This window comes from Branchiostoma lanceolatum, chromosome 12, assembly GCF_035083965.1.
Source record: "Branchiostoma lanceolatum isolate klBraLanc5 chromosome 12, klBraLanc5.hap2, whole genome shotgun sequence".
NCBI lineage: Eukaryota > Metazoa > Chordata > Leptocardii > Amphioxiformes > Branchiostomatidae > Branchiostoma > Branchiostoma lanceolatum.
Window position 1 is genome coordinate 1015636 of NC_089733.1, and position 27879 is coordinate 1043514.

A 27879-nucleotide genomic window follows, 5' to 3' on the forward strand; every position below is an offset into this window, starting at 1 on the left:
CTGTCAATATTAATCTCTTTCTCAGTTACATATGTCATGTGTTTGAGAGGCCTATAATGGTATGTAGGGGATTTATTGCTCATCAATCATCCAAATAAGCATCTGATTTACATAATTAGCGTATGTTTTTTTTTAAATCATCACTTAAGCTATCTACATCCCAAAAGTCATGACGATCCATTAACCTCTTTTTTAGTTATTCTCTTTCAAAGTGTGAGACAAAATCAAGTCCTGCAGTTCCAAAAATGACTTACACGACCTATTGTCCCTTTCAATAGCTATCTACCGCTAATACGAAATACCGCTATACTTTTCTGCGTTTGGCCGACTTTGGCCTGGGCGATATACCCGAATACTGGATATGATTGCAAAAAGAGGATAAAGGGATATTCAGTGATGATACCTGGCGCAACATATTATGAAATATACACATAACCTTCAAAGACTCTAGCAGTAACAAAATTACCAAAACGAACGATATACCAGATTTAACTCTATTATGTACCATGTCTGTGTAAAGATATACTACATATTTAAAGGTGTATTGGAACAAGCAAACCTTGAAACTAACATGCTACTTTTTACTGAATAAATGCCGCCTTATTACAAAAATAGTATCAGATATCATTGTCTTTATTTTCCCGTGCATGCTTTTTTGGTGCATGTTCCTTTTTCTGATGCACAAGCAGTATCATATCGTCAATCAATGGTGTTTGCAGAAAAATGCTTATTTGGTTAAGTTGTGCCAAATTGTACCAGTTGCTGCACTATCTGAGACGGGAGGCGCCATAGACTTTCTGCAACATATGATTCACTGCTCACCGAGGCAAATTTTCTATCTACATAACGTGACGTCGCAGAAGCAGTGGATTGCTCATTCCTTGACAAAGACTGGGGCTTATCAGTTGAAAAGTTGGGTAAGTCCAATTTTTGTCTAATTTGCAGTTCAACTTTGATTCAGAGGCCACAATCAGCTATCTGGTGGGATGTGTAGTGTGGAAATGTGTATTGCAATGATTGCTGGTAGCCCGGGACCGACATACGGGTGTTGTTTTGTATTGTCCCCGCCCCACGCGGGGTTTTGTCTAGTATCACGACAAGACAAGACAAGACGATCGACGCGGCGCGTGTCGTAGGACAGAATTTTTTTGTTTCTGATGTTTGCTCCTCGCCTCGTAAGCTCTCACTCCCAAACTGTTCAATTCAATTGACCTGGCCTCGAGCTTCAATGATAGCAACAGCGGCTAACTTGGCTGCCCGTTGACTGATATCGTCCTACACCTGTCTTCTGCGCAATGACCGGCGTTGCAAGTACGCCCGAGAGAAGAAGAAAATCATCATTTGCCACATGAAAAACTACAACAGCGCTTGTTATCAGTGAAAGTGCGCGCTGTCCAAGGTTGCTGCGGGTCACCAGGGTTCACGGCAGCGTGACGTGCTGTGGCGTGCAGCGGTCGCAGTACTGTGGTGTAAAACGTGTAAACTCGGCCACAGAATACTAGTATAGTGTTCAACACAACTTTCTAGAAGTTCTAGAAGTGGTAGAATGCCGAACTACAGACTCATCCACGAGACAAGGGCTACCCTTAGCAAAGGTCCATGGCACTGCACTGTGATGGAATGTGTCCTTTTTCTGGCCTGTTTAGTTTCACAACAAAGCTAACATTCGACACCACTTATCCGAATCCGCACATTATTCTGAAGTGGGTATCTAACCCCCTCCGTAGTTGGACGGAATTTTGAAAGACCGTGTCCGTTTATTTTTGGCGATACAACAAGAGGCTCAACTCCCAAGTGGTAAACATACTCTGTTGCCCTTGATATATTGGAAAGCAAGGCACTTTCCCGCCCCATGCTATAGACCTGTTGTAACTGAGGCACTGAAGTACGAGGACATGTATCAAATATGGGTCACGAAGGATCATTGTACACCTCCCAGGTGTGTCAAGTCCCACTACATGGTCTTACTCACGACTACTGAAGACCTTGCACCTTTTTTCATACAAGACATAACACAATCGTATATATCAGAATTAAATTCTGCGTTACGGTATTGCTTCATGATTTTGACCGAATTTCCTCCGTCCCAATAGATGTGTAGGTTCGGCGGTATATTTGTATATCGATATGAAACACCTTGCTTTTGCTGTTATTATTTCTTCGCGTTCTGCATATTCCACTGCATTCTCGAGCTCGATCAAAAGGATTTTGCGCTTTCATTTTCAAGATCTTTCAAGCCAAATGACTGATATTTGGTACGAAGTTAACGTCAACTCTTTTGATTCCGCCACGGTATCCTTAGACCGCCACATTGAAAAAACACAACGATGTCCTTAAGAATGTGTTGAACACCTGGATATCTGAAGTGTGCATACCTCAGGGATTACTGATATTGCATTAGCAGATCTTGATAGAACCACCGTTTTGCCTAATGTCTAACTTCTAAAAGAAATGAATCAATTTGGGACCCCTAGCTATAGGTACGACTACAGCAGAACTTCCAGTTTTGTAATCTCGTGTTGTGCACAAGCTACGGTCCCGATTTCTTGGTGGTGCATGTAGACAGATCTTGCCCTTGGGAAGAAGTGGCGTAAGTTTGCAAGACTAGCAGCTTAAACAGAACGCTACACAGGTGCGACTAAATAGAAAAATACAAAGAAAGCAAGAGTTCCACGACTTCATATCTCCATGAACAATTCTATTCATGCAAACGACTTACACATTTTCTTGATATATGCTTGGTCATAAACACCTTTATCTAACTTACACATGTTGCAATATTGACAGTCCTATAATTTTCCAATTAGATGAATTATGTTGTTTTTGCATTAATTATGCAAATTAGGAATCTATTTGCATTATTGGTATCTGTTGATGCTCGACTTTCCATAAACTACATATGTTACCTGTATTTGAGTCTGATGATGGAAAACACTGCAAATATAGATTTTCCTCTTTAGCTATGCAAACTAAGTCACAATTAGCATAATTTGCACTTCATTATGTATATCTCTGTCTAAGCTACCTCCATACTAAGTATCATATTGACAGCCCTATAATTTTCCAATTAGATGAGATATGGTGTTTTGCATTGATTATGCAAATTAGGAATTTATTTGCATAATTGGTATCTGTTGATGATCCACTTTCCATAAACTACATACGTTACATGTATTCGAGTCCGATAATGGTAAACACTGCAAATATAGATTTTCCTCATTAGCTATGCAAATTATGTCCCAATTAGCATAATTTGCACTTCATTATGTATAGCTCTATCTAAGCTACCTGCATACTAAATATCATGGAAATCCGTCGTTCCTTTGTTCAGTTATTCTCCTTAGAAGATTTTCACAAAAAAGAGGAGGCTGCTAGAGGGCCCAAACCTACACCACTTCTTTGTTACATCACAAGCTATCTGCAACCCAAAAATCAAGACCACAGCACGTCCAGGTCAAAAGATACAACAATTGCAGTTCTGCTGCAGTACCAAGGTCACATACCAGGGGGCCCAAAATCAACCTTGAATTTCGGCTTCACAACACCCGCCTACATACCAAATATAATCGTAATCCATCAAGAGGCTCTTGAGTTATGCTGACTGGAGTGGTGCGGAAACACAAACAGACAGGCAGACAAACAGACAGACAAACAGACAGACACACCCAAAACAATATCTCCATTTTTCATGGAGATAAAAAATCATGAAAGTCCATGGCTCTAGACCCAAAATCGTAGCGATAGCCTGGGTGCCATCCTACGTAGTAACTTAACTGCTGGCTCAATCTTTTCGCTTGCTAACTACGGTGGTCAGCAAGAGAAAAGATTGAACCCGCGGTTACTACGTAGGATGGCACCCCTGCTACCAAAATTGACCTTGACCTTCGTCTTCCCAAGATCTACCCACATACTAGATATCATCACAATTTATCAATAGGTCATACGTAAGGTATTGAGTCTTACAAATTGCGTCTTGCGTTTTTACACAACAACATAGTCACACGAAGAGGGTATTAAATCTCCTTAGTGACACACAGTCGGATTAATTCATTGGTATTTCGGTCCATACGGTAGGCAACGTTATAACTTATAGGTGTTGAGATGTATTGTCGTACCTTGTATTTCTTCCTATTGTCTTCATATCGATCCATCTCTGACATTTTGGGCGAAATGGCCTGAAATGTGCCACAAGGGTATCTTTGGGCCTCCTCTGCCCTGGTAGAAGAACCGATTAACCTGAAATTTGATATACGGGTGCCTTAGAAATATACGTATAGCAATAGCTTTTGGCATATCTTCATAATGGGTAATTTTGGCAATTTGGGCCATTTTTAAGCGAAAAAAATGTATTTAAGCCAAATGACCTTACATTTGCCCTGGACATGTGTGCGTTTCAATTCATCAAATTTTGGCATGCATCTTTTTTCGAATGGTTACTTTGGCTATTTTCGGTCTTTTTAGACCAAAAATGTACCTTTTTTGCTCCTCTGCCCTGGTATTTAAACCAGAGGACCTGAACTTTGTTATGACAGTGTCTATGATACAAGCCTGCAATGCCTTATTCCCAATTTTGGCATACACTACTTCAGGATGACTTATTGTGGGAACTTGCTGCCAATTTAGACCAAAAATGTGCTTTCTGGATGAGTCCATTATTGAAATTGTGAAAACTCTGTTTTGGACTGGGGTGATCTTAGAATAGTTCATGTTTGGGCCTTCGCACTTTTGGACTGGTCCATTCTACATAGAGGTACCACTAGAAGCGTCCATTCTTGTATGTTTTTATATATTCTTTTGATTCATAGGGATACGTGTGGTTGTGGAAGAATCCAGTCTTGCAAAGGGGGTCAAATTAGGAAAATCTCCTCTTGGACTCGGATGATTTTGCAATATTTCACATTTTGGGCAGAGGTTATTTTGGAATGTTCCAGTTTTGTACAGCGGTGATTGAGGTAAATATGCTGTGTTTGTTTGCAAATGTTGCCTTTCAAATTTCTGTTTGTCTTCTATACTACTGCTACGAGGTTTATTGGCACTTATTTGTAAGATTTAAGTTCTTGTAATTGTCTCACTCATAGTCGTATTTGTTTTTTTTTTAATTTCTGTATTGTGTTTATGAATATGTGGTGTGAATATAGTTTCAGAAACACACAGTCGCACACACAAACGCGCGCGCGCGCACACACGCTCGCACACACACACACTCACACTTACATATAGCAAGGAGATTTTAACCTCCTTGCATATAGGCACAGTAGAGAGAAATTATCCATAATATCCAGGATTGTTGGGGACCAAGGGTCCGATTTTAAAATCATTTCGTCCACCGAGTACATCACAAGGCCAGAGTATCGGTTGGACACGGCTCGGTCCCCATTCTCCCCAACAAGGCAAGGCATTCAGTGCCTGGTCGATCTCTATCATATCTATTTTGACTTGTTTGCGGTTAACCGCCGGGAGCTACTGACAAGACTGATTAGCCAGTTGACAGAACAAAGTTAACGTTAATTTTGCAGCTTGTTAGAACGAAAATTTTTGTCATCGCGGTAGGGGAAGCCTTGGGACAAATTCTGCTCCATATTGGCCGTCGTCCCCTTCCCTGCATGCTCCGAGTGTCTGGGTGGAATCATCAAGTGCCGAGCCACATGATAGGCATACATCACCATGCAGTGGTTGAGGTGCTGCGTTCTGCTTGTTAGGGGTCAGTGCTCAAGCCAGCCCATGCATGTGTCAGATAATTGACAAGTCGAGGCCCCGCCCACATATTGCGCATTTCTATTGTTGAGCTGTCAAGCATTGTTGATATTAGAATCACAGGCGGGCCAGCTTAGCAGTTGATTGGCTGCCGGCGGGCCTACTCGTCATTGGTGGCGCCACTGGGGGGTGAAGTTGACAAGTTTTGTCGCAGTAGAAGACTCCGCCCCGCCCAAGTCACACCGTGTGTGATTGTTGTTTTTATTGTCACTCACAGCCCGTGGTTTCCCGCGCTTTTGAGTAGGTTCTCCTCAATCTGCACCGTGGCCAGCACGAGTGTTCATCCACCTAGATGCATCTGCGTTGGCGAGGAGTAGTCCCCGTTGGAGGGACGTTTGTCGTGCTGACGATATGGTGGCTGGCCCTGCCTGCGCAGGGAGCACTGGTAGACATGTCGGAGACCTCGAGAGCACGCCTGGGGGCGAATTCGAACAGTGAGCACCCTGTGCCGCAGCCTGATACGGATGTCATGTCGCAAGAAAAGTACGACCCAGGTGGGTGAAAAGGGGTGGCAGTTTTCGGAGGAAACGATATTGAGGGAACCATAAAGGTGGTTGTGTGCCGGGCACCCATGGATTTTCACTGCCATTGGTGTACCCACACGATTCTTTAGCTCTGTGTGCGATTGGAACCTTCTTTATGCAAACACTGGAAGGTAGCATTTACCCCCCCCCCCGAGAAATGCGACTCCAAATGCGTGTATATGCTTCGATCTATTTCTTCCATGTTAGCTACTTTGCATTGTGACCAATTGCGTAATATATCCTTCTTGCAAGCGTTCAATATTGGCAACATGATCCGTACCTCATGAAAGTAACATTATTACCGTTACACTGCACACCAAGTTATTTTTGTCACTACGTTAATGTTGTTGGGGAGGGGGAAGTACTTTCAATTGTGTGGCTGTCACGTCACCCGCAGTTGTATTTGGGCCATTTCATACTTACATAAGTCGAACAAATACACGACGCAGTTGGAATTAAAAAATCAGACAAATAAACATTGGGTAAGCTAAGTGTCACATAATGCCCCGTCTTGGTGTGGAATTATGCATGATTGAGTGCTGCCTGGGGGGGGGGGGGGGCTTATAAGTACACACACTAACGTTCCGTCCAACATTACCTTTTGCAGGGGACCTGCAGATGGGATGTCGTGAGCTCAAGAGTAAGAAATATATCTCTGACGGTTTCTGCACAAGTGTACGCCCGATCAACGAAGTGGTTTGCGCAGGCCAGTGTCTGCCGACACGATTACTTCCCGACTACGCCGAATTTGAGAAATACTGGTCTACACACAAGGTGCGCGAGTGGCATTGCCTTAACGACCAGGTACGCACCAAGAAGGTAGACTTAATCTGCGAAAATGGTGAGATGCGATCTTACCCAATCCGTGTGATCAGATCGTGCAAGTGTAAGCGATACAACAGCCGACATAACGAGTCCAGGCTAGAAGATCCGCGCACTTCGCGCAGGGGAGGGAAACGGAAGAACCGGCGGAGGGGAGATGGAGAGAAGAAGTCGCAGAGGCGACGGCGGCGCCGAGGACGTACTGGCAAGAGGAAGAGGCAGAGCAGGAATTAGCATTGACGTTTATCTAACTATGCAGGGAATGTGTGCATCGGATTGGTTCTAAACATGCTGACCCAGCAGCTATGCATAGCTCACTGCCATGTTGATATCCACCGACCTACAGGTTAGATAATGTTCAAGCAGATATATGGCTTCGCCATGTTGATATTTTCGTCCGTTTTGTTTGTCTTTAAACCGGTGTGTGAAATCTTGTCTCGCACAGGACACACTCATGTTACAACAAAACTTACATGTACAAAACGAGCGGGGGGGGGGGGGGGGGATGACACACAGGAGAACAAGCCACACATCTGCTTGGAGATTACAGTTTAGGTACCGGAGTGACAGAAAAGCGTGAAGACACTTTGTGGAGCGATATGACGCCCAATAACTTGAAACCAGAGGGTGCACAGTGCTGAGACAAGTACATAGTCGTGGATCTGGTGGAATAGTTGTCAGCTCGGTTTCCATTAAACCCTGTATTGCCAGTCTTGCTTCGATTGTAAATAAGTTTCCGATAGGATTCAAGTGTTAGGTGGACTATAACAAAGGTGTATTTCATTTCCCACGTAAAAGTGGGCTGGATGTATGATGTAAAATATTCTAGTCTAGACATACTATGTCAGGACCTGAAAATTATTTTGCAGTGTCTCAATGGGAGGTCATTCGCCAGAACCAGCAGCACTTCGATAGCATATGGTGTTACATTTGATCCTTTCTTGTTGTTGTTTTTGTTGTTTTGTCCCTGTCTTTTATTATATTGGCATATGGACTTGACTACGGAGTATATGATGATAACGTACTACAAAGAAAATGCCATTTACATAGAGATCGTTATACGTCGTGTACAGTTTATTGACATGCTTTGCCTTATTTCAATAATTTGTTTAATTTGTCGAACTTACAGAAGCAGCCCACCGGAATGGTATTCTAAAATATCATATATAAGCGTAGAGAAAATCACTTCGGCCAACAACGTATACAATTTGGTCTTCAACAAGTTCTGATTGGTCATGCGTTCATACTATGTTTGCGGGTGTATAGTGATGACAAAACTGTACATGTACTAATGTGCTGGGGAATCTTTTCCCTGTTGTGTTTGCAATTGTATAGTATATACATTTCAAGCAGGTGGTGGATTTGTACTGAAACAATACAACCCCGGCTAAAACTTGGCCCCTTGACCTGATTGCAAGGTTCACAGCTTATTTCTAAAGTCTACCTGTATAATATGCGAGGTGTAGCTAGATTGCTAAGGGAGTAAACCAAGGTCACTCCGGCTCATAAACGTCTGATGTCGCCTGATCATACGGCTGATGTATGGAAATTAAAGCCTGGATTATGTTTTGTCAGCCAATCTCAGTCACGCCTGCGCAGAGCGAAAAATGACGTAATTGCGAAGGATGACAGCTCCTTTCTACCCTTAGGCAACGGTCTGTTGACGAGTAAACAAAGGCTCAAGTCAGTTGGCGTCCACCCTGAAAAATAGCTTGCAGGGATGTATTGATGTAGTCCAGTCCAATGACTGCAACATAAAACAGCCTGACAGTTGAGGAGACTGACGAATAAACCTGTCCTGGTGAGGAGGTGACCTGCGACGTGGGTCAGAAAAGACGGAAGTCTCGAAAGACGATCCTGCGCAGCGCGACCCGGAGAGCACGGGAAGAAAAGATGTACACCTTTATAAATAAGTGATACGAGTACAAAGAGGGGCTGTCGTGGCCCAATGTGACCGCGTCTCATTGGACAATAGCCTAATTATGATTGACATTTTGCCGCCTATTTGTCCCCAGCAACAAGGGCTGACAAACAGCCCCCTGTAAGGTGTACATGCCCACCGATGATGACACAGGTGACCATTGCCAACATTACTTGTTTTCACTCTATAGTTGTTTACAACCGGGTAGACAATTCAGCACGCCGGGGGGGGAGGGCTCTTTAATACCTGCAGTGCATGGATTCGCGCCTGTAGTATCGGTTTCTTAAGATCCACAGGTATCCCGGCTTTGCCTATTTCATTGCAGTAATGGATCGGAAAATACAGGAAATGTATACGGATCTATGGGAAAGTCCGAATTTACAATTCTCTGTCCCAGGTGTGACCAGAGGTAGCCCCAGACCCAGCCAGACATAAGCACCCCTAAGCCTTGCCTAGGGCCCAAATCCCCGGACAAACACCATCGCTTTGTTTCCCTCAAATCGTGTCGAGTGCGTTTGGCGCGAAATAAAGGCGGAGCAAAGTGACAATTGGAACACGGGGTCTTCTGTTCCTTTAAAGACCCCTTCCATAGGTAAGTGCAATACGGCACATTATGAATCATTCTAGGCTTTTAACATGGGTTACAATAAAAGCCGTGCCAACAGGGATCAAATTTATCATTCAGTGCACAGTGCGTGCTTCCGCTGTGGTGTAGGATGTCTAGCCTGCGCGCCAGGTAAAATATGCTTTGTACAAGAGGCTGAGAACACGACACGCGGAGCAAACTAGACAGCGTCAGAACATATTAAATAGCAGCAAGCTGAGTGAAGACACGTCAATCATTCGGAAACTCACCTGACCAGCACGGCTGGCAACACAGCGGTGATATGCACCTATTTACGGAGTCGAAAACACGTCCGTGCTCTATGTCGCCCATTACTGTGCTATTTACCTTGCATCTACCGTGGTGACTTTCCGCAACGTAAAATCCTCTATCCTTAATCCATTGTCTCTTCTAGTCGCCAGATCCTGGCGAATGTTCGCCGTTGCGCAAACCATATCATGAACGACAAAGGCACACTGAAGATGTTTCAACATATGTAATTGTGTGACATACATGCCACAACTTCTAAAGCTTCCTATGTGTCACATGACCAAAGGACGGACTCGTGTGCTTCCATGTGGAATACCAATTAGAATTAGATGAAGAGAAGAAAACAGAGAAATAGCCCTCACCATGGTCAACCGTGTTTAACGACAACATGTTAGGGAGCTGCCGTCGAATAGTGCTGCGTGAAAAGTGATTCCACGAGACAGGAAACAGGTCAGATGTTTTTGCAGTAATCAGTGGACGTGATAAGCAAACACATCAGCTCTGCTGAGAGCAAGTAAAAACAAATACTAGTACTTGGTGAATCAGGTAGAGGCTCTAGAGCACCAAGTCACACGCAGTCCAATGTAGTTACGTCATACTTACAGAACAACTACCAGGGTCAGCAGAGGCCAGACCACCGACTGAGCCGATTGTGTGACCGTGGCTGTTGGGAGGTTTCCCTTTGTTGTTTGCCATCAAACGGCGTGTTTCTGAGGTATGATGTTGCCAGCGTGGTGGGAGGCGGAGAATGTAGGAAAGGGTCAAGTTCAGCGTGAACCTGATCCTCTTAATGCAACTGTTACAGTGCAGACAGAAAATAGGAAGATGACAGGAGCTACATGGTGCATTTGGGTAGGGCAGGCTCTATGGAATACCATACCGCAAAAGGTACTACATGGTAAAGTTACATACATGGCGTGTAACAAAGAACCACATGGCATGGGCAGGTGTGTAACAGGTAAAAGGGCACCTTGTGGTATATACAGGACTGCATAGTACAGGTTTGGGTGTGTTTGGTTGGGAAGGGAGGTGTACAGAAAGGTGTCAGGCAAGGAACTACGATGTACATGGTAACGTTACAGGTTGGGGTCGGGGATGGGGAAAGGCACTATGGTGAGGTAATTCGAGCTTCCCGAGTTGGCATCTGATAATGTTCTCATTATGGTACAGGCAGGCGTGCAGCAAGGAACTACAGTACATGGTATCTGTTTAGTATGTAGTTTAATCAAGCCTTTCTTATTATCTTCATGAAATGAAAAATGGACATATTGTTTTGGGTGTGTGTGTGTCTGTCTGTCTGTCTGTGTTTCCAAACTTTGTAGTTAGCTTAACTTATGAACCTCGTCGTGTATTGTGATGATATTTGGTATATTGGTGGGTCTTGGGGAGACGACAGTCAAGGTCAATTTTGGGCCTCCTGGTGTGTTACCCCGGTACTGGAGCAGAACTTCCAGGTTTTTTGACCGGGACGTGCTATGCATGGTCTTGATTTTTTGGTGCCATGATGCATCTAAGTGGTGAATGATTGGCCTGCAAACATTGTGACATGTCTAAGTTAGTTAAAGGTGTACATAACCAAGCATAGAATATGTAAATGTGGAAGTCGTTTACATAAGCGAAAAATTTCATGGAGATATGAGGTTTCCGAACTCTTCTTTAATCGTTCATGTCCTCTCTGGCGACAGCCGCTTTTTAGGGGGGCGGAATTCCACCCGTTGCTACAATTTCCTCCAAGTCACCAGCCAATACTAATGTTGTGGTGCATTTTTCGCAAAACACAGTAAGTGTTGTAGACAAATGAAGAAAACAACTAGAGTTCCACGACCTCATACCTTTGCTAAATGTGTTTTACACTTTCGGCTGGTGTATTATGAGTGTGTCTCATTAATAAAGCAAATTAGGTCCTCGTTTACATAGATTTCAACAGTTGATCATCTTCTCCACCCAATGACAGAAGCTGCCTTAAGTATGACAGTCTTATCTTAACAAACAAGGCTATTTTAGCATCCATTATGCCAATGAGGACCTCTATCTTAAACTATGTTCACCTTCACATAATTTCCAAATGCCACAAGTATCAAATTCTCGTTATTTACCAAAACGTATGCATAATATCTTCTCGTCAATTAAGCAAATTAGGTCTTCATTTGCGTTATTTTTTATCCATCAATGTCCCTCCTTTCTCAGTTACATATGTCACATGTTTGAATAGTCATATAACGCAGCTGGTTTCTAAATTTGCCTCATTGATTAGGCAAATTACATTCTGATTTGTATAATTACCCTCTAATTGTATCGAGCATCACCTATCATGAAGATCCGTAAACCGCTTCTTGATTTATTCTCTTTCAAAATCTGAAACAAAACCGGCACCTATTGTTCCAGGCGCTAGGGAGCGCAAATGTAACGTTGGGTAACATAAATTCGTGGGGTACTTAAATTCGGGATTTTTCGAAAACGGGGTATTTAGGGATATGTGCTAGATGCAACATCAGTAATACCGCTAGAAATGCAAACTTGACAGACTAACGCATTCAGAACACTGTCTGAAAAGCTTCGATAACCATGCATTAGAAGTTGGCGACGTCAAAAACTCTCCGTCCCTTATTGACAGAGTCTGTGGGCTTCGTGGGAGACTCACACTGCACGGTTGTTCGCTGGTTTATAAGACAAATGTCACATCTCCTGCCTGCTAAACACAATTATTTACAAGACAACTTATTACAATCTCTTTTGCTAACCTGCAACTGGATTTAAGTGTGATCAATCATCAAAACTCCTCTTTGTTGCTACAACCTACGGCACGTGTATTTTCCCGCCGCCATATTGTTACCCAGAATCATGTCGTCAAGCAGACGACAAAAGGTTTGTGAGGAACACTTTTTTGTCTAAATGTTGCGTGTGATAGTGGACTGAAGACGATATTTTCCTCAAAGTTTGCTCCTAACACAACAAGGAACACATGGACATAGTAGTATAACCATTGCTACGGCATCCAGCTAACTTGCCATGAATAATGTACACGTTGCCATGACGGTGGGGATCGACTTTGAGTGACGTTCTACCGACTCAACACACGGGTTGTTCCCGGAGGCCTGATGTTGCGGTGCGGCCGTTTTTTCGTGTATTTTTTTTACTTGGACACGTCTATATCCACAGCACTCTCCTCAAGCCAAGGATGGAACGAATAGCTGCTGTATAAAATGTGATTAGCGGTAAGATATTCAAGACGAATCTTCTCTCCCGAATTAATGTGCCCCCCTGTCCGACAGCACCGTAATTGTGCGTGCGGCGGACGGTAGTTTCAAGTTGAAATATTATGGTGTCAGCACGACTAGAGACAAAATCTACCATATATATTATTAGTGCAAAGATAGAACATGATACTGACAGAATAATAGAAAAAAAGGATGGTTTATTGTTCTGCTAGATTGATTTCAGTCAACCATTATCGGAAAAAATCCAGAATTTAGGTTACCCAACGTTATACCTACATCACACGTCGTACCTGCAATGGAATGTCTTCCGCCACGATAGCGCCGTACGTCGTACGTTTGAGAAAAACCGGGTGCAATATAGTTTAAATATATAAAGTATTGGTCACATACCTCGTAGGTACATTGTACGGTGTTTTTTTAAGTGTACATAGGTTAATCGCCTGCTTCCAAGGTGAGATTTTCCAGATGTCAGATCAAGTACAACGCGCAGGTGATGCATATAATTGTTTCATGGCTGTATACAAGTGGGTTTATAATTAAATCTTACGGATGTTGGTGATTTTTGGCAGGTAACTTTCTGTTGGGTTAGACCAAGGTCAAGTTCGCAAACGGGTCTTCTGGAAGGTTTCTACTGCCCTGCAGTGGACCTGTTGTGTGTGTCGGTTTGTTTGTTCGCGGCGTAAGTCGAGAGAAATTGGATGTATCGCGGTACAATTTAGTAGGTTTGTGGGAATCCTGAGTTATGATCAGTGCTATTGGTAGTGTTGTAAGATTGTTTGTCGATGGCAGTAGTACTGCAATTGACCGTTTATTTGTTTGTTTGTTTGTTTGTTTGTTTGTCTGTTCGTTAACGGAATAACCCAGGAGGCATTGAATGGATCGTGATGAAATTTAGTGGGTTGGTGGGGGTCAAGAAAGCAAAGGTCAAGTTCGATAAGGAGCCTCCTAGCGGCTACCTACGGTACTGCAGCGGGATTTTTTAGTGGTGGTAGCTCTTGTAGCAGAAAAAAAACGTTGTGTAACTTTGGCTACCCTAGCAGCTTGTTTGAAACTGCAGTGCGCATTCTTATCTAAAACTTTGGAGGAGAATAACTCAAGCAGGGTTTGGTGGATTTTAATTGCTTTTGGCAGGCAGGAACATTTGGTGAGGTTGAACATAATGAAATAAATGTATGAAAATCAGGGCCTTATTTACAGGGCCTTATTTATACATTTTCGTGATGGGGCTTCAATACATATGAACTGAGAACTGTAACTTAGAGAGAAATGCCGATTGATATATCAATTATGCAAACGAGGACATTATTTGCTTGATTAACGAGAAAATGCTATAATTCCAAAGTGACAAATGACGGTATTTGATACGGGTAACTCAGTCACGCTTCCAGGAGTCATGATAGACAACAAAACCTACATTTAAGATTCATATTTATCTTATTTGCAAACATATTTATTGATACTATAAAAAAGTTGCCTGCCACGAAAACTATTCATGACTCTGTATACCCATACTTAGCACATTACACTACAATATATTTCTTCAAATAAACTCAGATATATAACAATTCACAATAATGTTTTCATGAGTTCCCTCCATACAGTTTAAGCTATCATCATCATAATCATCCTCCTCCTCCTCATAATCATCACCTCCATCATCATCATCACCTCTATCATCATCATCACCTCTGTCATATATCTGAGTTAATTTGAAGAAATATATTGAGTCATTCCGCGCCTGAGTCATTCCGCGCCAGGCTGGAGGTCTGCCCGCCTTAGCCTGGGACCTCCTCCCCCCCTACTTTGCCCCTCGCGGTTTTTTTTTGGGGGGGGGGGGGCTATCAAAGTTGAAGTTGAAGTCATCATCATCATCTTAACCATTATCATCATCATCATCATCACCACCTCCATCATCATCTCTATCATCCTCATCATCACCATCATCCCCTCTATCATCACCAACATCTCCATCATCATCAACACCTCCATCATCACCAACACCTCCATCATCATCAGGACCTCCATCATCATCAACACCTCCATCATCACCAACACCTCCATCATCATCAACACCTCCATCATCATCAACACCTCCATCATCATCAACACCTCCATCATCACCAACACCTCCATCATCATCTCTATCATCCTCATCATCACCATCACCCCCTCTATCATCACCAACATCTCCATCATCATCAACACCTCCATCATCACCAACACCTCCATCATCATCAACACCTCCATCATCATCAACACCTCCATCATCACCAACACCTCCATCATCATCAACACCTCCATCATCATCAACACCTCCATCATCATCAACACCTCCATCATCATCAACACCTCCATCATCATCAACACCTCCATCATCACCAACACCTCCATCATCATCTCTATCATCCTCATCATCACCATCATCCCCTCTATCATCACCAACACCTCCATCATCATCAACACCTCCATCATCACCAACACCTCCATCATCATCAACACCTCCATCATCATCAACACCTCCATCATCACCAACACCTCCATCATCATCTCTATCATCCTCATCATCACCATCACCCCCTCTATCATCACCAACATCTCCATCATCATCAACACCTCCATCATCACCATCACCCCCTCTATCATCACCAACATCTCCATCATCATCAACACCTCCATCATCACCAACACCTCCATCATCATCAACACCTCCATCATCATCAACACCTCCATCATCATCAACACCTCCATCATCATCAACACCTCCATCATCATCAACACCTCCATCATCACCAACACCTCCATCATCATCTCTATCATCCTCATCATCACCATCATCCCCTCTATCATCACCAACACCTCCATCATCATCAACACCTCCATCAGCATTATTTATTTAGATCGCAATCGTGTCAATCACTACGAAACTGCCCGATGTGTTTGCTTATTTACAGACATATTTGGTACAATGTATTTATTTCTTCTACTTTGTACTGATGCTCAGGGAATGGTCAGTTTTAATTCTGTATGTGGTTTCTTTAACTTTTGTGAAATTTGATATTCCATTTGATTGTATCATTTCATTGTTTAGTTTGTCCGTTGGTTTCCGTAAGTAGCGTATATCGTAACTATGTATCGCCCATACTATATGTATATGTATATGTATGTATTCACACAATAAACAAATAAACACGACGGGGCCCAGTCGAAGGATGGCATTGCTGCGTATTTCTTTGTTAATCACAAGTTAGGGACGATCAGACACACAGTTGCAGTTGAAAAACTACAAAAATATACTTCATGTGATACTGGTCAGGTTGCAGAAAATACATGTCATGATATATTTGCATGGAAAAGCTGGTTACTTGAGTCGGAACGACCCTGGATATGGTCTAGGCAACACACCGTGCGATATACAGATATGATCTAAGTTACAACAATTAGAAATCGTCGGCAATCGTATATGATTGTAAACCTAAGTGCTGAGGTTTCTCTGAGGTTTACCCCACCGTGTGGTCTTTCCAAATGCTAGGCTGATTCATTTATGGTTCATTACAAGAAATCACGGTCAATCGTAGAGATTCTAATTCTGACACAAATCGCAAAGCAGCGACCTCAGGGATTCTCTTGTCGGTTCGGGTATGACAAACATTTGTCAGAATCAGTCAGATATTCAGCCTCTGTCGGAGGAAGGATATCTTTTGTTTGCCAAGAAGCTTACTAAGCCAGTTCACTATAATAAATTTCCCTTCAACCATTTTCGGAAATTGTAAGAGGCTGCGTCATGGCATGTATCCTGGCATGAGCATGAGCATGGCATAAGCCAAATAGCTATTTCTGATAAATTTACATATTTACTTGTGGACTCCCTCACAGAAATTAGATATGTCCCACGTACGAAATTCCTATCCTTTCACAGAACACAATTACAGCATTTCCTCATCAGTTATGTAGGTTACATGATGCAATACGTAAGTATATGACGCGGGCTGAATTAAGTATCCAAAGTGAAATGAAATAGGAAATGAGTGAAAAACAGCTTTCATTGGATGGCAGAATGATAGAGCAGGTAGCACAGGCAAAATTACTTGGTTTCCTAATGGACCAGCACTTGACATGGACCCCACACATTGAAAAAGTGTTAAACAAGATGACTGGTTCCCTAGCAGTGCTAAGGAGATCAAGAAATCTCCTTTCTGAAGGACCACTAAAAACAGTGACTCAGACACTAGTCTTATCCCACATGGATTATTGTTCTTGCTTGTTGTCCACTGGCCTACAAACATCCTTAAACAAACTACAGACTCTGCAGAACAGGGCTGCCAGACTTGTTTTAAATGCACACTACACAGACAACACCAGTGACATGCACAGGAGACTGCAATGGCCCACAGTTAAAGAAAGACTTTACACTGGTACACTCTCCATGTTCAACAAACTTTTAGCAACTAAGAAACCCGAGGCTATTTACAAAAGATTACAAAATGTCAACAGTACACATGACCACAACACTCGTTTTGCAAAAGGTGGCAGTTTCAGGTTACCTAAGCCTAAGACAGCAACATTGACACGTACATTCTTGTACAGATGTACCAAATCACACAATTCCTTCCCACCACATATGAAATCTACTACACCTTCAAATTTCAAAACACAAATCACCAAGTGGATTCATTCTAAAATTGACACAACTAGGCCTTTACAGTACTGGTGGTAATACGTTCTTGAACCAAGTCCTTGATTAAATGAAATTGTAGCTGTAATTAATTAAACTCAAACTATTGTAAAGGTAGGCATTAGTATTTTCTTTGTTAAGTTTGGGTTATTAAATTATTATCAGGTCGCATCCATTTTGTTTTCTACTTAGTTATTATGATTCACAGTTCTGCATCCACTTGTTATGTACTTATTGTTATTATGATTTGAGTTCTTCATCCACTGTGTTATTTACTTATTGTTATTATGATTTGCAGTTCTGCATCCACTTATTATTTAATTATTATTATGATTTGCAGTTCTGCATCCACTTGTAATTGACTTATTGTTATTATGATTTGCAGTTCTGCATCCACTGTGTTAATTACTTATTGTTATTATGATTTGCAGTTCTGCATCCACTTTGTTAATTTACTTACTGTTATCATGGTTTGCTGTTTGCATCCTCTTTGTTATTTACTTTGAAAAGATTTTGTTACTTTATTCAGCCATGACCTCTGACCACCCCCACGTTTCATTTTAATTTCAGTTTTGAGTTAATGTTGTATGCGTTATGTTATATTTTGATTTAAACTCACACCTTTGTTATGTTGGTTTTACTTTCATGTACATTTGTTCTGTTTCATTGTTCTGGACTCCAGGAAGAATAGATTTACAATGTACAATCTAATGGAGATCTCAATAAACAAACAAACAAACAAAAAGAAGTTAAGTGGACAGTCCGCGCCATATATGTGACATACGAAATAAGTAACTGAAGAAGAGAAACATCAGTAAAAAAAAAGTAACTTGCATAATTGACATAATCAAATGTCACTCCCTACACTATTGTGAGAGATCTGGAGCTATTTACAGATCAAAAATGTATCCTTTGCTCTGGTAGTAAAGCCAGATGACCTGAAGTTTGATATTTGTGTATTTTATGTGTATGGTTCATTCACATGTTTGGCATAGATTTTTACTATTTTCATTTCAATATGTATATTCAGCCCATGTATAATTTGGACTCCTGTGCCCTGGTATTAGAACCAAATGACCAAAAATGCGGGATGGTGGTGCCCACGGGGCTTCATTCACATTTCTGACAAATATTTCTTTGCCATTGTCGCGACTGTGTCCTGACATTCAAAACAAAGGAATATGGTATGGAAGTTGCCTTGGGCGTATTCACATGTGACCTCATTCTCATTTTGGCACATACTACTTAAAAATGATTCACTTTTTTCAGCTTTTAGGGTTCTATGTCGATGGATATTGTAACTAAATACTGAAATTTGTTCTTCAGGCATGTCTTCGGCATTGTTGAACACGCTATAATTAGCATGTTTGGTATACAGCCCTTTCAAATGAGTTTTTTAAATTTTGTTAGCTTTTTTATAGTTATATATTGAGACCATTCTTGATTGGTGGAGGGGGTTTGGGGAAAGCCCATTTTGAAGTGGGGGTGATCTTAGAATGAGTCCATCTTTGGGGGAAAACCATCTTGTACTGGTCCATTTTGTTATTATGTTGAAAACTACTCAACTGAAAGTTGTCAAAAACAACATTGCGCAATCGTTTGAAATTGTCCATTGTTTCATACGAGAGGAGACATTTTGGCAATTCTTACAAAGAATTGTATATTTCGCCCTTAGTGCCAGTAGGTTTCAAGTATTCATAGAAATGAAAAGTTAACAATGCTTTTGAAAACGGTATTACAGAACTCTCACTAACATGGCACCGTTAACAATAATACGCGATGGTACTACGTGCTAACCACTGTGGACTAGCAGTGACAAAGGCATGAAATACACAATGGTTACTGGTGTAGTTACGTGTGTTAAAACACTTGGCATCTGTCTTCCTGGTTCATCTTGTCAGTAAGACCGCACTGGAACGCCTGTGCAAATTCTCTGGTCTGTTGGAGTACGCCAAACACCCTGGAACACACAGTAAATATAAGTTTATTTCAAAATACTATTATGTATCCAAGAAAATCTATGGCTTGGTTTGTGAGTCTTGTTGCAGCGTCTTTTACTTCTATCGTTATGTACGGTGGCCACGTGAACCAAATACATACTTAGATATTCACAATATGAACAGAAATTATTTTATGGTTATTGTCATTTCTTATAATGCATTATGTTATTAGTTATTTTTCGCAAACTTCTTATATTTTGCTTTCAACTGTACTGTTAAGATGTCGGCCATGTAAAGGATATACTGACCATGTTGCCCACACCTCTCATATCTCATTCTGTGAATCTTATACTTACAAATCTTATAAATAAAGAAACCACTAGAGTTCTAAGTAAAACTCCGAGTGAAACTTCTATTTCCCCCAAGTTATATACAGGTTCTTGCTTCCCTTATCCATTTGTGTTTTGACCACCGTAGGGCCCCTGGCGAGAGGCCCTGGCAGCAGGGGAATATTTGCCCCAGTGTGTCAACTTACAGCTGTCAGTTGCCAAATCTGTTTCTGTATCTGTAGCTATATAGCCGGTATAACCGCCCTTCGGCGTAACACACCAGCTTGATTTATTGTGAATAATGTGAGAGTCCTATCATGCTATGCAGCGAATTTATAAACTTTCCTCATTAATTATGCAAATTAGATTCTGATTCCAAAATCCAATCATTTCGAGGTCTTGTCGAAATCCACCCAGGTATTGTCGAGTTTTCGTATTCACAGACAGACAGACAGACAGACAGACAGACAGACAGACAGACAGACAGACAGACAGACACGCACAGACACACGCTCCCCCAAACATGATATTCTTGGCGAGAGAATGTACGTCATGTACGTAAGACATTACGCCGTGTAAGACAACCACGTGAACCGAAACCATTTCGAGCGTGAAAAAGTTATCACATGAAACTTTTCTTTAATTTTGATTTTACTCAGACAGGAAGTGCTAAGCGTTTTCACCATACAAGCTGTTGTTCTTTGTTGTTGTTGCTCACCTTGTCGTGTCTCTGTATCTGTATAATTATCTGTATCTATATAGCCAGTATAACTGCCATCAGGCGTAACACACCAGCTTCGCAGGCACGCGGCGCGCAGCAGCTGGTTATATTACACTAAACGGTCTGTTACACCTAGTCTTTGCATATCTGACTGCAACCGTTCTTTACAGCTGTTAAGTGAGGATGCTCCTACTGTACTTGATAACAACGAATTCCATTCTCATCCTCGGAAAATACAAATTTTTGAACACATGAATCCTTGGCTGATAACTCTGGCACTTAAAAGCATGACTATTTCTAGTCCTCTTCTGAGCTGGCATTAGGTACTTATCCCATCCCTTATTTCAGTCATTAACTACCCTGGAAAATTCGTGTGCTTTTTTCAAGCAGCTTCGTTCAAAATATTGTAAAAGATATTTTTACAGGTCCAAAATTAACATTTTTCATCCACCCAAAATAAAGGAATAGCAGACGATACCAAAAAGTCCACCGGAAATCAGCAACATATCGCTTGTCACCGAAATGATTACATTTCCGTCCTCTTTTCCTTGGCGTAATAGAAGCCCTTCGCCCTAAGGGTGTCGACCTTCCTACGAAATCGTAAAAGAAACTCCGGTCCGATACCTTACTATGAAGAACACTGGAATTCTAGAATTTCCTAACGGATTATGTGAATTGTACATCTCCGTCTAAGCTACCTTCATGCCCAGCATCCTGAAATCCGTCGTTCCCTTCTTCAGTTCTCCTCCATGAATGATTGTAGACAAAAACGCCCCTGCAGAACGAGCTTCCACTGTGACCAAACCTACACCACTTCTTCCTGACATACGAAGCCATTTGCCCTCAAAAACCAAGACCATGTCCAGAACAAAAGATACAAAAACTGGTAGTTCTACTGCAATACCAAGGAAAGCCGTCAGGTAGCCCAAAATCGACCTTGACTACCGTGGGTAGGTCTTCCTAAGACATACAATGTGATTTATATCATCACAATCCGCGTATGAGGTTCTTGAGTTATGCCATGAATATGCGGACACACACACTCACTCACACACACACACACACACACACACACACACACACACACACACACACACACACACACACGCAAACACACACACACATACACACACACACACACACACAGACAGACGCACAGACACACCCAAAACAATTCCCCCATTTTCATGCATGATAGGTAACAATACCCCCGTATACTAGTATCGCGGGGGTAATTTCACATAGCCATAACAATTCCAGAGCAAGGTGGTTAAAGCCTCACAGGCAGAGTTATGCTAGGGTCACATTTCCTAACCGGGACCCGGCCGGGCTGTTTGCGGACACGAAAAATCAAAGTGTGTGTCTATGAATTTGCATAAGCTTTGCTCTTAAATGATTTTGGGTACTTTTTGTGTTTTTGTTGTCTTTTATATCATACTTTTCGTTCCCAAAGACTGCCCGGCCGGGCCCCGGATAGGAAATGTGACCCTAGTATAAGCAAGGACGTCGTCTGTCGTTGGCAGTCGAACGTACGTGTCCAAAATCTGTCAGACTATTCGGGAGATCGTGGAGATGCCTAAATAAACGGTCTAAAGGAGTCGTCGTGGGACCTGATTGGGAGGAAATCAGCAGCAGTCGTGGCTTGGGTGGACACATGTGGAGACGTCCGTGTGTTTTTAGCGAAGCTTCAGGAGCGAGCTTAAGTATATTCTAGTAAACTACGCACAAAAAGTTTGGAAACTTAACTTTGGTCGATCATATCTCCGTTGTTTCTTGATCAATTTCAATGATTTATGTAACATTGAAAAGCTTGTGTGATTTTCTTTCCTATGATACCAAACTTATTACGATTGTAAATTAATGGAACGAACACCAGACCTACTTATATGCGAGCGGGTCACATAAAAAAGTGCCCAAATTACCCTACTAATGTCAAACGCTCAATTCAGTATTTTTTCTTCTGTTGGTATCACGTGGCTTGTGTAGGAGGGTAATATGAAACTTGAATCAACAAAGCACATTATTATGAAAGCCAAGGTTAGTCTTCATCCAAACCAACAAAAAATGCGTAAAGAAGCCTCAGTTATGATGAAGGTGGCTTAATACTGAGTACGCAAGCCATGCGCTGTCACCACAGCCCGGTACACCCTCCTCATAATTGTCACCAGTTTTGTTACGCGGTCCCTAGCTATTCTTCCACAAGGAGTCGTCGCAGGTCGACCAGTGTTGTTCTGTTGATCATTCTTGCATGCACATCTCGACCAAGCTGATCAGTGAGTCTGATACTGTGTTCAATTGTGTTGAGATCTGGGCTGCAGGAGGGCCATTCTATCCTCTGTATTCCTGCCTACTGGAGGTGGTCTGAAATGGCTCTCATTCTGTATGAACGTGCACTATCATCTTGCAGAATGCTCAGCTAAGTTAAGACCCGGTAAGCCTGGCCCTAGGAAAGACTCATTTATATATTATAATGACATTGAAATGAGCTAAGGTGCGATCTGAAAGGCTATAATTGGGTGATAATTGCTGTGGTTGCACCTTCCACTGCTCCTCCTCTATTTTGCATTCCTATGCGCTAATTGCACACCCTGCCAGGCGCCCCCCTGAGCACAGTCAGTTAGAACGTTCCATCCAAGATGGCGGTCTGTGTGTCAACCAAACCAGAGTGTTGCTTGGAAACAGTTTTTCTGTGTGTTGAGTTTGTTTTTTCATGTTATTTGTAGACAAAGACCACAGATTGCCAAATCGTGGCCATTTATATTTGGTACGAATTGGCAACAATGGACTCTAGTCAAGCTGATGAGCTATAATTGGTGTGAACAAAGAAGTTCTTTGCCACGTGTGAACGAGGCGAGAACGTGAGGTTTAGCTTTGCAAGTTGTGTTCATTGTATGTACTGTCATAAACATCCTGTGACTCTAAATCTGAGAAAGTTGAGAAGCAAAGAGTCTTGTTCACAGTCAGGTATGATCACAAAGGCCTTATACAAAAATGCAAATGGCAGTTTTTTTGCAACCTTGAATTGAAAGAGAAAGGTATGCTTTGATGTCAGCCTGAAGTGACAAATAGTTTAACAATCAATGCAGAGACTTCCCTGAAAAAAACTTCAGTTATCTGTATTTTCAAAATTACTACTTTTCATTAACCTATTAACCAATGAGGTTATATGGACGTCTAATATAACCTCATTGGGCTAACACAGGCTAACTTCTCAGCTCCATTGCCAACATGAAAGGAGTGCAGATGAACTGAGGTAGAGGGTACCCACCCATCCTACCATCCTCCGCGGGTTGCTGGGAAAATAGTAGAAATTGGGCAAAATAGAGTCAATTGTACGAAGGGAGTCGGCTACGGAGATACTAGTAGGGTCTAATATGGCTGTGAATGTTACCCTCCAAGGCCAAAGTCCCCAGGCAAATGTTCTCCCTATAGCCATGATAGCCGGCGCGCTCAGAAACCTAGCCTGAAATCCATACCATCGGGGGCTCCTCGATATCTCTACGGCACTGGGAGTAACCCCCGCCCGCTCAGACAGCTTAGTCCGCTCGGGGTGTGTTTACGGCCTTGGATTAGATTACGTCGGCGGTGGCAAAGTAGGGTGGCAGCGTAAGTACATGTAGGGTGTAGCGGAAGAAGTGTGGCAGCGAGAGGTAGAAAGGACATCAGAAACTGACTGGGCCCGGTAAAACACCACTAAGCCGACCCCTAGAGACTGGGACCAGGCTATCAGAAACCCCACGGAACGTGAAACCTGTGTAGAATGATTACGATACCGTAGGAGCAGGACTCTATTAATTCTCCAGCCGAAGAGGTCTGTATATTATATAAAGCAAGGAGGTTTGAATAGGAACATTTACATGTTACATAGCCTGTGTACCATCCGATTACTACCTGGGCTCCTACACTCGCTACCCTAAAAGTAAAACAAATAGCGAGCGTAGGAGCCCTAGTAATAAGATGCATATGGCATCCAGGCTAACGGTTACTTGCTTGTTCATCTGTAGACCCTCCCAGGCTTGCCCAAACGCATAAGGAAATTTGGAAACTTTTTACGTTAATGAAGTTGAGGCCGAGGGAAATAGGCTGCTATTTGATTATAGGTCTCTTTCCTTCTTTATTGTAGTCAGTCAGACAGAAGTAGTCTTATAGCATATGTAGGAGTCAGCTTTTTTTGCTGCACACAATTTATTACACAGCGACTTTTGCCTCATAGAAGACGGTAAATTCTAACTAAAGAGAGAAAATGCATGTCCTTAGAGATGTGGGGTCAGATACAAATCAAGGAGGTTATATAGTCAACCTCGCAGACCAACTGCCAACCAGAGACGACCTTGTTCACGAATGCATCTGGATCTTACCATGTTTTGGGGGGGGGGGAAGTTGCGAGTGTTTGAGAGGCCATGGTCGGCTACGTGGAAAAGTAAGGTAGCATTTCAGGTACCAGTGCACATCAAATTTTCGCCACTTCCATATCCCCATGAGTGAAACTGGTAGAATTATATTGTTTTGTACCCGAGTATGTAAGTCGAACACGTCTGCGCTGATTTACACTCGCACGCTAATAGTATTCACCTCCAATTTCGTTGCTTCTTTTTTTGGCTGAGTTTGATTACCTGACCTGAACATGCTAATTTCACACGAAAGAATCAATGGGGATATAGTTTTGGGTGTGTCTGTGTGTGTGTGTGTGTGTGTGTCTGTGTGTGTGTGTGTGTTTGTTTGTCTGTCTGTTTGTTTGTGTTTCCGGACTACTCTAGTCACCATAACCCTCGATGGATTACGATGATATTTGGTATGTGGACAGGTGTTGTGAAGCCGAAGTTCAAGGTCGATTTTGGGCCCCCTGGTATGTGACCTTGGTACTGCAGCAGAACGTTTTTGTATCTTTTGACCTGGACGTGCTATGGTCTTTGGTAGCTGATAGCTTGTGATGTAATGAAGAAGTAATGTAGGTTTGGCCCCCCCTAGCAGCTTGCTCTGGAACTGCAGGGGCGTTATTGTGAAAATCTTCTAAGGAAAATAACGGAACAAAGAAACGACGGATTTCTATGATATTTAGTATGCAGGTAGCTTAGACAGAGATGTACACAATGATATGTAAATTATGCTAATTGGGACCTAATTTGCATAACTAATGAGGAAAATCTATATTTGCAGTGTTTTTCATTATAAGACTCAAATGCATGTAACGTATGTAGTTTATGGCAAGTATGACATCAACAAATACCAATTATGCAAATAAATTCCTTATTTGCATAATTAATGCAAAAGCGCCATAATTCATCTAAGAGGAAAATAATAGGACTGTCAATATTGCAACATGTGTAAGTTAGATAAAGGTGTTAATGACCAAGCATATATTATGTAAATGTGTAATTCATTTGCATAAACAGGATATTTCATGGAGATATGAGGTTCACGAACTCTTGTTCAGATTGTATCCTATTGTGTTGAATCAGTTGGATCTCCAAGAGTGCATAAAAAATGCATTTCACTTTGCTCAGCCTTACCTAGTTGCACTAGACAGTTCCAGCATTAAAGCCGGGGTCAACAAAGATAGTTCAAAAGGAAGTCGCAAAGGGGGCACATGGCATACGGTGATTTACATAATTCACCCGGACGGGAGACCTGGCGCATCCCTGTCTTGTATCAGTACGAAAGGGTATGTCACCCCACAAGGGGCGTTATGTCATACCTAAGCCGAGAAATCGTTCGATACAGGTGTTCCGGATCGGATGATAACTTTACCAAGTTATCACACGGGTTTTACTTTTATCACATGGGCTTCCATAGAATATTTCGAGTGCGCCGGTTGCGCCGCTGTCGAAAATTCGAATACCGGATTCAGACGTTGGAAATCCTGTTTTTACAATTTTTGTTCGAGGACACCACCTTTTCTCAACTTCTGGCGCTTTTCGCATTGAAATGTGTGTTTTCTCGGGTGGGTATGACATAAATAAAATACTTTAGTATTGCCTCCCGCGGGTCGGATCGCCCTCCGCGGTCGGACTGGTCCCTCGGGTGACACGGAAAACACCGTGCTGTATTCTATATGTATAACCCCAATGGTGTGTAAGCACATCGACTGATGATGATGAAGGCGACGCCAAAGTTGTCCCGGTACGATAAGAGTAAGTCTAGCCTTTCTTGAGTTATCCCGTCAGAACAAAAAAAAGCCCACACAAGATTGGCAACATAAAAAGATGTTGCCATGGCGACGGTGGTCTCTGTTAATGTTTTCGTTTTTAGCCCACATGCAAATAAGGACCTTGCATAAATCATATCAGTCGATCACCTTCTCTACCAAAATAACACAAGTTGTCCAATGTATGAAAATCTTGTTTTCACAAAAAAAGATATCGTATCATTTCCACATAAATTATGTAAATGAGGCCCTCTATGCAAGATTTGTGTCTAATAGTGGCCACATTTACTTAACTTCCAAATGATGCAAAAATGAAATCCCCATCATTTACCACTATGGATTTAAAGTATTTTGTCATTAATTATGCAAATTAAGTATCAATTTGCATAATTGATCTATCGATATTTACATCTTTCTCATGTCATGTGTTTGAGAGTCCTATAATAGAATGCAGCTGATTTATTAACTGTCCTCATTAATTATGCAAATCAGATATTGATTTGCATAATTGGCATATGATTATGTAAATCATCACTTAAGCTATCTACACACCAAAAATTATGATGATCCGTCATCCCCTTCTTGCGTTATTCTCTTTCAAAGTTTGAGTCAAAATCAGCTCCTGCAGTTAAAAAAAGCCGCTAGGGGGTCCAAATTTACAGGACATATTTTTCTAACAAAGAGCTATCCACCACAAAATCATGACTATAGCATGTTCAGAAGACGAGATTTGAAAAGTGAAAGTTCTCCTGCAGTACCATAGAAAGTCACTAGGGGGCCCAAAATCCAATCATTACAAGGTCTCCCACAGACCTACCCACCTACAAAATATAAAGACAATACATCCAGGCATTCTTGAGTTATCGTCCCATGGACTTTCACATTCCTGTACAATCCCTAGAATTCTTGCAATCTACACACAATAGTAAAAATTTGGCTCGCCCCTGAGGCGTCGCCAA

At 42.0% G+C, this 27879-nt stretch overlaps 1 protein-coding gene and 1 long non-coding RNA gene across 2 annotated transcripts in view; both read right to left on the reverse strand.

Annotated features, from left to right (window-relative positions):
- Window positions 1–27879, reverse strand: part of LOC136446044 (uncharacterized) — a 224814-nt gene that overhangs the window by 71955 nt on the left and 124980 nt on the right. The window lies entirely within an intron of this gene.
- LOC136446348 (endothelin-converting enzyme homolog) overlaps window positions 16319–27879 on the reverse strand; it is a 39825-nt gene continuing 28264 nt past the window's right edge. Inside the window, exon 17 of the mRNA XM_066444693.1 lies at window positions 16319–19745. Within this exon, the coding sequence (XP_066300790.1) occupies window positions 19646–19745 (100 nt within the window). The 3' untranslated portion in view covers window positions 16319–19645. The remainder of the gene's footprint in view (window positions 19746–27879) is intronic.